The sequence below is a fragment of the Stenella coeruleoalba genome (assembly GCF_951394435.1).
Source record: "Stenella coeruleoalba genome assembly, chromosome: 8".
Lineage (NCBI taxonomy): Eukaryota > Metazoa > Chordata > Mammalia > Artiodactyla > Delphinidae > Stenella > Stenella coeruleoalba.
In genome coordinates, this window is record NC_137154.1 from 103,064,612 (window position 1) to 103,074,243 (window position 9,632).

At 45.6% G+C, this 9,632-nt stretch overlaps 1 protein-coding gene across 2 annotated transcripts in view; it reads left to right on the forward strand.

Annotated features, from left to right (window-relative positions):
• The window catches only part of FLI1 (Fli-1 proto-oncogene, ETS transcription factor), a 117,317-nt gene extending 107,899 nt beyond the window's left edge, over positions 1-9,418 (forward strand). For both annotated transcript variants that reach the window (XM_079928312.1, XM_079928311.1), the window contains exons 6-9: positions 2,702-2,767; positions 4,412-4,471; positions 6,339-6,386; positions 7,452-9,418. In XM_079928312.1, coding sequence (XP_079784438.1) covers positions 2,702-2,767; positions 4,412-4,471; positions 6,339-6,386; positions 7,452-7,981 — 704 coding nt within the window. In that variant the 3' untranslated portion in view covers positions 7,982-9,418. The remainder of the gene's footprint in view (positions 1-2,701; positions 2,768-4,411; positions 4,472-6,338; positions 6,387-7,451) is intronic.
• Positions 9,419-9,632: the final 214 nt, after the last annotated feature.

Sequence of the window (9,632 nt, forward strand, 5' to 3'; positions counted from 1 at the left end):
TTGAGAAGAAACGCTGATTAGAAAACTCTGAGTCAGAGATATTATCAGTGCAGTAAGTCAGAAGTTAAGTCACACCAATTCCTGGAACTTAGCGACGTGCTTTTTCTCTTTCATGAATTTGTCACTTTCTATTCCACTTTCTGTTCCGTTCCTGCTAGATTCATCTCCTTCCCCCGGCACCCACCCCATCCATCCATCTTACACATCACCACGAGCTGCACTCTCCACCACACCCTGGGTCCGTGGTATTGCCACCTGCCCCAAGCCTCTCCTGGTTTCTTCCATGGCCTGTAATCCAGAGCCATTAAGCTGGCTGAGCGGCCGTGGACCTGGCCATGAACCTGGCCTCGGCCCTCTCTTCCGTGTCCCCCCACTGCAGTCCCACAGCCCCAAGCGTGGTTCCCCGCATCCGACACGTTAGCATCTCACTGCTCACTTCCGCCATATGCCCGCCGGGTATGCGCACTCTCTCCTTCCCAAAGAGGCCTCACTCAAGTCACCCCAGACCCAGTCACACTAGCCTCTCCCTCCTTCACCCCCAGTATCTCCAGCACTCCTTTGGTACACCACCCATATTTCTTCACAATCTGTTATCATCTCCTATTTAAAGGCAAGCACTGGGGACTTGTGTCATATTCGTTCACATCCACTGTATAGCCAAACACACAATACATGGCAGAAATCAGTCCCAGATAAATTGCTGGAGGCCTAACCAGCATCCCCCTCCACCAAAGAGAAATCTTGGAAGAACCCGGCCTTTCCTCGAGGATACCCCAGCCTCGCACACACTCTGCAGACCCCTGCAAGACAGCCCAGAAGATACCCATGAGAATCTACAACCGCATCCCCAGCTTGAAAACAACTTAGGTTCTTTGTTTGTTTTTGTTTTATTTTGTTTTTAAGCAAGCACAAGAATCTATTTGCAGGAGGAATTGTGAAAAAAAAAAGTCAAAGAAAAATAAAAACAGACGACTCAAACGAGCCGAGCTTTGTCTCTCTTTTGCCCCCTTCCCTCCCCTTCCTCCCATCTGCATCCCCCTCACTTTCTGTTTTGCTTTTCATGCCAATTGCTAAAGACTGTAATTTTAAAACTGCACTGGCTTTTCCAGAGCCAGGAGGAATGTGCATCCGCACGTGGATTTTTCCACAAGGAAATCATTCCTGTCTTTTGGTTCTTCTTAGCCAGAAACAACAAGAACAAGCCATGGGACCAGCCGGTCCGTCTTTGCAGTTCTTATTCTAATTCGTTTGAGAGGCTCCGAAGGGGTGGAGGGGGATGGTTTGCGTTTCACCCCGCCTGACCGTTGTTTGATGAGGTTTGTGCTCCATTTGTTCAGATGTTTTTTATGGTTTCTTTGTTGTCCATGGAAAGACTTTGAAAGTCATCATTCTGTATCCTTAAGCTCTTCTGCTATTCCTGCTCCGTGTCTCAATGGGACTCACACCATGAGAAAGGAAAGGAGGATGTTTCCAGCCAGTCGGTTAAGCAATTTCTGAACGGGGTTAGGGAGGCATGTGTATTCTTTCAAGAAAGGGGTTGGGATCACAAATGTTCCATGTCAATGGAGTGTCCGCCAAGGCGATCTGGAAACCTCTCTGCACTTCCAGGCAGGAAGCATCTCTCCAGCCCCTCGTTTCTGGTTCCAGCCACATCTCTGGCTTTTTTCCTTTCTCTGTGGTCATTACCCAGCCCTCTTCACTATCAGCAAAAAAGCATGAGAGGCCGAGGAGAGCCCAGACGTGCCCACAGCATCAGTGTGCTGGAGTGAGGGGTTGGAGCCGCCACCAGGGTCCTCACTGCGAGACAGTCTGCCCGTGAGCCTTTAATCTGGACGTGACCCATCTCTCCAGAGCTGCTTAAAGGGCTTTGCTATACAGCTTCAGACATTTTTTTCTTGCTAAACTTAGATGATATTTGTAGAATGCCTTATAAGATGCTTCACACGTGCTATCTCATTTGATCATTACCTGTCTTCATCCGTTCCGGCTGCTGTAACAAAGTACCGTAGGATGGCTGGTTTACAAACAAAAGAAACAAACTTCTCACACTGCTGGAGGTTGGAAGTCTGAGGTCAGGGTGCCAGTGTGGTCAGGTTCTGGTGAGAGCTCCCTTTTGGATTGCAGACACCTGACTTCTTTTTGTGCCCTCCTATGGCAGGAAGCAGGCAGACATGCTAACTCTGTGACCTCTTCTTGTAAGGGCACTAATCCCATTCATGGAGGCTCCACCCTCATGACTTAATTACCTCCCAAGACCCCCGCATCCCAATACCATTCCACTGGGGGGATTAGACATCAGTGTATGAATTTGTGCAGGGGACACAAATATTCCGTTGATAACATCAGCACAACCCTGTAAGGTAGGTAAATCATGTAAATTTTTATTTCCGTATTTTAAAAAATTGAGGCCCAAGGATGTCTGGATTCATCCAAGGTCTCACAACAAATGATGGAAGGACAGAATTTGGAACCAGCCCTATGACTTCAAATTCAGGGTTCTTTCCATTACTTGGGCTCCCAATCAGTGTGTCAATGTTCCTTCCATTCATTCCCCTTTGTCCCAGGGGAAGAGTACACTTCTGGAATTTAGTGATGCTTGAAAAGTTATTGCAGAATTCTCCAGTCACTAAACGACAATCTTCACGCAATCTTTCTAAAGAGCAGGAGATGCTGATGTACCTCTATTTGTTTTTTCCATTAGACCCTTCCTATGACTCAGTCAGGAGAGGAGGATGGGGCAATAACATGAATTCTGGTCTCAACAAAAGTAAGTAAACGTCACCTTATTCTTTGGGAAGAAAACCTTTTTCTGAGGACGGGGTGGAGAACAGGGTCATAAGATAAAGGAGGAGAGGAGTGAGCATTTTGTTTTCCTGCTTTTTGAATGGCCATCAAAATTAATTGCCAAGGTAGGACCTGTCAGTGATACCTAGTCCTGGAAAGATGGGATTTTCACTCAGACCTGTGAGTTTTGTTTCATTGCATTTGGCCTTAGAATTTTTGAAGTTGGAAGCTTTCTCTCATGAAAAGGTCTGTATGAATGAAAAATCATCAGATTCGGACTCTGTCGTTTAAGTTACGACAATGACCCTCTATGGCTTTGCTTTTCTAATTGTCAAGATGGAGTTATACCAACATCTCTACCCCAATTTCATGAAAGGCCGAGAGGGAGGATAACCTGATGAGGGGATGGTAGGGGTCTGACACATCAATTTGTGCTGAAATCTGACCCAAAGTCTTCCATTAAGGGAGTAGCGGGAAAGACTGATTCATGTGGTCCCGACCCAGAATGTGTCAATCTTGCCATCTCTAGGAAGTAAAATATCAAACACAGAAATGGATGGTGAAGGGAATTCTTTCAAGAAAGAGGTTGGGACTGAAAACTAATGCCAGCAATAACCACCATCCCTTTTAATAATATGCCTTATCTGTTTACTCTGCCCCCAGCCCTTGGCCCTATGGGGCACACAGTGTTGAATCAGACATGGACCAATCTCTCAGGCAGGGGACAGGAGTCATGCACACATATAACTCTTTCCCTCTGGGCGGTATCAGGAAGACCAAGTGGACCTGGGGCCATATGATTTGGCTCTGCAAGGAGAGGCAGGATTTGGACCCGCAGCAGTGGGGCGGACTGGGCCTCCCAGGAGAGGTGGGGCCAGGGAAAGACATCAAGGCTGACATGTCTGACAATCAGGAGGACTTGGGTTCCTGGGGTTTAGGATGCACGAAGGGAAATAAGTCTGGAAAGGTAAGGAAGGGAGGGCAAAGATGCCAGGAAGATAGACCTCAATGCTTCAGTCGACAGTGAGTCACTAAGGTTTTTGGATGGTAGGATGTAGTGTTTTAGGGAGATGAAACTGGCTAGATAGCATTTGATGGGTCGGTGGGAAGAGAGAGAAGTGGGCTGCACGCCAGTCAGATGAGTCCATAGACGGTGGAAGAAGCAGTGCAGCTCTAACATGGAGACATGACGACAGGGGTGGAAAGGGTGTACCTAAGAGTTGCCATGGAGGGGAGCTCACAAACATGGAAACGCAGGAGCAGGTGACCCGTGCTCAAATGTCACCTTCTCCTTCAGGACCTTTCTAAATTTTCATTAAAAATGAAATCCGCAGCCCCGATACCGTTAGACGTGCTCTTCTACATACTTACTGCTTTTTATCATTGTCTCCCCATTAAAACAGGAATCACTGGTTCAGTGCTGGGTTCTCTAGTATCGAGAGCAGTGCTGGCACAGAGTAGATTCTGGATAAATATTCATAAAATAGAATGAATAAATGAGTAGCGTGAGCGAATGAATGAATGAGAAAGCACATTTGTCCTCCTTCCAGGGGGGGGCGTTGGACGAGGTGTTCCCCTCCCCTCGTGGAGAATGGCCCCACTTACCGTATTTCTCTTCTTGCTGCAGGTCCCCCCCTTGCAGGAGCACAAACAATGAGTAAGAATACTGAACAGCGGCCCCAACCAGGTACCTGTCCATGATGTGCGAACCCTCCTTTGCTTCCTATGTGGCCCTTGGTCCCACATGGTCAGCGGAGGAGGATTTAGACAATATACGGCATTTGTGTCTTTCATAGCATCCTATATTTGACACTATAATAGATCTGTGAATTGGGTACCTGACACTGGAATCACATAGAGACTCGTGGAATATCAGAGGTGAAAGGAGCCTGAAGATTAAAATGCCTCACATTGTAAAATAAAGAAACTGAGGCCCAAAGAGGTGAAGTGATTTGCGAAAAGCCACACGGCTGGCTTATGGGAGAACTAGAGCTACCATCCCAGACTCCCAAGTTGCTTGACCAAACGTTCCCTGTGGGGGATCTACTTAATTAAGGCAGAGGAACTGTTAAAACCATGGAATTGGAGACTCTTAGTATGGAAGGAGAACCTAGAGACATCTAGGTCTACAACATCCTCCTGTAACATCTCAGTCTTATGATTACCTCACCTCCACTTGAATACCTACAGCAACGGGGAGTTCACTACCTGGCTAGGCTCAATTCCACCATGTGAGCCAAAGTCCCCCTCCCTGTATCTTCCATTCAAGCTTTCCAGTTTGCCCTCAGGAGAGGTCTTCCTCCCATTCTCTGTGAAGGTCCTTCATGTACCTAAAGACAGCTGTTGTGCCCCTTCCAAGCCCAGCTTGGTCTTCTCTGTGGGACAGAGCTAAGAGTGAGCTCCAAACAAGCCACTGCTTTGGGGTGGACAGACATTGTTTTCCATCTCCACTGAGGATAAGCGAGAGAAAGTTGACCTACATTTCCTCAGGAAGGCTGAGAATTTGCTGACTGTGAAACACACATCAGACAAAGAGGACTTGACATAGGGGATTTAAAGAATCCCCAACAACAACGAAATTAGACATTACCTGCCCCAAATATTTTAGTTGTCATACCGTGTGGATAAACAGAGGTAGACTAAGAGGGCTTAAGGACTCTTCAAGTTAATTTGTGGTTGTAAGCAAAACTCCCAAAATCGTGTCGATTTTTAAAATTATAATTATGAAAATTGTAAAGTATCAAACTTACGATAGCAGGGCCAAGTTGCGATCCAGGTCTCCACCGTGATTCCCTCGCCTGAAAAAAAGAAGATAAACCTCACATAAGTCAATATTGCCAAGATTTCTTTTATGCCTAAACAATCACATAAGTTTTAAGTAAACTGAGATATTAAGAAGAATCATTTCATAGCTAAAATCCAAATTCTGGTTGCTGTTGACATTTCCAAGCTTAAAATCAGAGAAGGTTATTCTAGAAGGGAACTGGGGAATCCAGGAACCCAACCCATCATTTTGCAGATGAGAAAACCGATACCCAGAGATTGTCCGATGAGTTATTTAGTTTATAACTTTGCTGGGCTAGAACCCAGGCTGCTTGATTTCTGGGCATGTGTTTCTGCTACATCAGTAAAAGAGAGACGTGTAAAGTTGTCAGTAATAGTTAGAGCTATTAAAGTCCAGTCATCATTAGACTTCTTTAGGCCCATTTAATAAGCCATACTTCACCTTATTCATGACGATTGAATATTAGCTAGCTCCCTTCCAAGTGGTTTTACTATTCTGTTTTAGGTAATGACAGCATTACCTACAAATTTTAGACACCAAGTATGAAAAAATGATACTATTTCACGTTGTTTCTGTAATTACGGGGATAAAGACGGTAACTGGTCAAGATCTTTGAGGTCTGCAAAAAAAGGCAGTGCAATTTTCTGAAATCAGGCTTTCCTATGATATTGAAATAAAAGTGTAAACCCTTGGGGTATTGTCATTGTTAATGCTGTTGATTCTATCTTTTTAATAACAGTGAAGCAAATTTCCTTTCTTGTTTCCTTAGATCCATATCAGATCCTGGGCCCGACCAGCAGTCGGCTAGCCAATCCCGGTGAGTTTCCTTTGACCTGAGAGGTCGTCTTCCAGAATGTTCCATAGCTTTGTGTGGTCACAGGGACCTCCTAGGTGTCCTCAGTTCAGACACCTGACCTGGGAGTAGCATGTACTTCTTTCCTTGAAATGTTCGACCCCTGTTTCTCTGGTGCACACAGGAGAGGACAGGACTTGTCGTGATGGTGATAATGTCCGTTAGCTGGAGATGCTTCTGGACAACAAACATTTTAGCCCTGTGTATCTGCACTGAGGTTGAGATAAGTTTCAGTAGGGAAAGATGGGGGGTGGGGTACCAGGAAACAGTTCCAGCCAGCTCACGGCAGTCTTCCTCACGTAAGTGAATACATATTCCAAACGCGCTTTAGTCTTGACTTTAGAAAGTATTGCAGCGTTATCTGGCTACATGAAAGAGGTTGCAACTAAAATGAACTTGACAGTGTATTTTAAGGGTCTGTGATTAAGCTAACTCTCAAGCGAGCTCTAAACGAAACTCACCTCCTGTGTGAGCTAATAGGCCCTTGGCAATAGTGAGACGGGCACCCAGGGAATTCCTGCTGCCTATGTCTCCAGGCCGGTCCTGCTCAGAAGGCTGGGAACGCACCAGCTCCCTCTCCTCTGGTTTCCTCTCTGCCCAAGTTCTTCTCTGTAGAGCTTAGAGCCAAGAGCCAAGCACGAGGGCTTAAGGAACAGTCCAGGTCCCATCAGCCTAAAGCGTTGTCACACCTCCCACCCGGGACCCTGAGGGACTTCAGCACTGAGTAAAGAGAAGACAGTGATTCAGGCCTTTGTAGAGGAAGAGAGTCAGCACCTTGCCCAGACGGGTGGGGAGTGGCTGGCCCAAAACCACACAGCTGGTTCTGGGCGAACGTCACCTGGCCCGGGGCAGATTAGCTTACCATCTAACCTTGCTGATCACACCAGCGTCAGGGGCCAGTGGGCTCTGACCGTAAAAATAAATCAAGGGATTCTTAACCAGGGTGAGAGGACCCTTGCACTTCGGAAATTAGGTTCTGACTTCCCAGGCTGAGCCTCTGTTTCCTCCTGTCTGCCTCGCTGCCTGCAGGGAGCGGGCAGATCCAGCTGTGGCAGTTCCTTCTGGAGTTACTGTCGGACAGCGCCAACGCCAGCTGCATCACCTGGGAGGGGACCAACGGGGAGTTCAAAATGACGGACCCCGATGAGGTGGCCAGGCGCTGGGGGGAGCGGAAGAGCAAACCCAACATGAATTACGACAAGCTGAGCCGAGCCCTCCGATACTACTACGATAAAAACATTATGACCAAAGTGCACGGCAAGAGGTATGCCTACAAATTTGACTTCCACGGCATCGCCCAGGCCCTGCAGCCACATCCCACCGAGTCGTCCATGTACAAGTACCCTTCGGATATCTCCTACATGCCCTCCTACCACACCCACCAGCAGAAGGTGAACTTTGTCCCTCCCCCCCCGTCCTCCATGCCGGTCACTTCCTCTAGCCTCTTTGGAGCAGCGTCACAGTACTGGACCTCCCCCACGGGTGGCATCTACCCCAACCCCAATGTCCCCCGCCACCCAAACACCCACGTGCCCTCACACTTAGGCAGCTACTACTAGACGCTTCATCACCGGTGGCCTTCTCGCTGAAGTCCCCCTCCTCACACTTCTTGTTGGACATACGTGGCCTTGAAGAGAAAACAAAACTGGATGCTCTCTCTTGTTGGATAGAACTTGTGTACCTGTTCTTTAAAAACGATTCTTTTTTTTTTTTTTTTTAACGTTGGTAACTCCTGCTTCCTCTACCTTGAACAAAGAGATGGATAACTCCATGGGCCAGTATGCCAGTTGCGAGTCTCAGGCTCCTGTCAGCCTACGAGTTGAATATTTAGATTACTTGGAATAGTTGTGTCATGGTTCTGGGAAAGAAACCGTAGATTTATACTTTTAGGACCAAAGCAGTTACTTATCGACACACGGGTCTCATCTTGGACCTTGAAGGGTTCATAGGATAAAGAATCATGGACTTAACCAGTTATGCTCTGGTTTGAGACTTAGTGAAAATAGAGGCAGGAAGCTTATCGTCTTATCTTAGGAAGACCTAACTCAGTGGATAGCAAACTGGAACATTGGTTGTAAGGCTAGTGAAGTTTTCACCCAACTGGAATTTCAGAGAAAGAACAAGTGTGTATTTCAGAAGCCACGGGCATTGCAAAATCTTTCTCAGTGGGCAGTAAATATGCACTAGGCTGACCATTCTCTCTGGAAATAGTCAAGATATGAACTAAGAAATGTTAATGCAAATGCAGACATTCCTGAAAGCCAGAGAGTTAAATAACTTTTTTTTTTTTTTTAAATAATGACAGTGGGTCCCAGAACTTTGAAAAGTCCTAGGGATTTCTAAACACAAACAGATTCGCAAGTGCTGTGCGCTTGTCAGATCAGTCCAGGGTCCACCAACCAGAAGGCAACTTACTGTATAAATTATGCAGAGTTATTTTCCTATATCTCGCAGTATTAAAAATAAATAATTAAAAAGTGAAAAAGAGTAAAGAAACGAGTTGACCTCGGTCACAAATACAATGTTACTATCAAATCAGTCGTTATTTTTTTTTAATGTAATTTGTACATCTTTTGTCAATCTGTACATTTGAGCTGTTTGTATGTTTTTTATAGCTGGTTTTTAAAAAAGCATAATGTGACTTATTGCGGAAAAGAACACAGGACGTTCAAGTCACTGACTTACTAGAAAGAGAACCACTGGTGTTGTTATTTAACAAGTGAGCAGAAGCAAATCAAGGCAAACTCTTTAAACCATTCCTGCTTTGGAGATGTTTGTAAATAACCGAACTGCAACAATCATAACTTGGAAAAGAACAACCAAACTTTCCCTTGTGCGTACAAGGGATCTTCCTGCCTTATATAAGCAATATATTTTTTAGATATTAAAATATATATAATTTTGCAGGTAATCATTGACTTTTTTAAACTATATTAAGTGTTAAGCTGACAACTGTCAATGAAGACTATGTTGTACAATAATTTGACTAAATAAATTGTGCCTTTTTCTCTCAGAACCGAGGACACCGTTTTCTTATTTACAACCAGCATTCTCTCCCCTGCCCCCACCAGGTCCAAGGGTTTTCCCAGGGGAAGTTTCCTACTGACGTCTTCTGGCACCATGAAAACTTTTTCACATGTACATACAGCAGAAAGTCTAGGATCAATTCGGTTTGTATTGCTGTTTGTATTAGTCAGGGTTCTCCAGAGA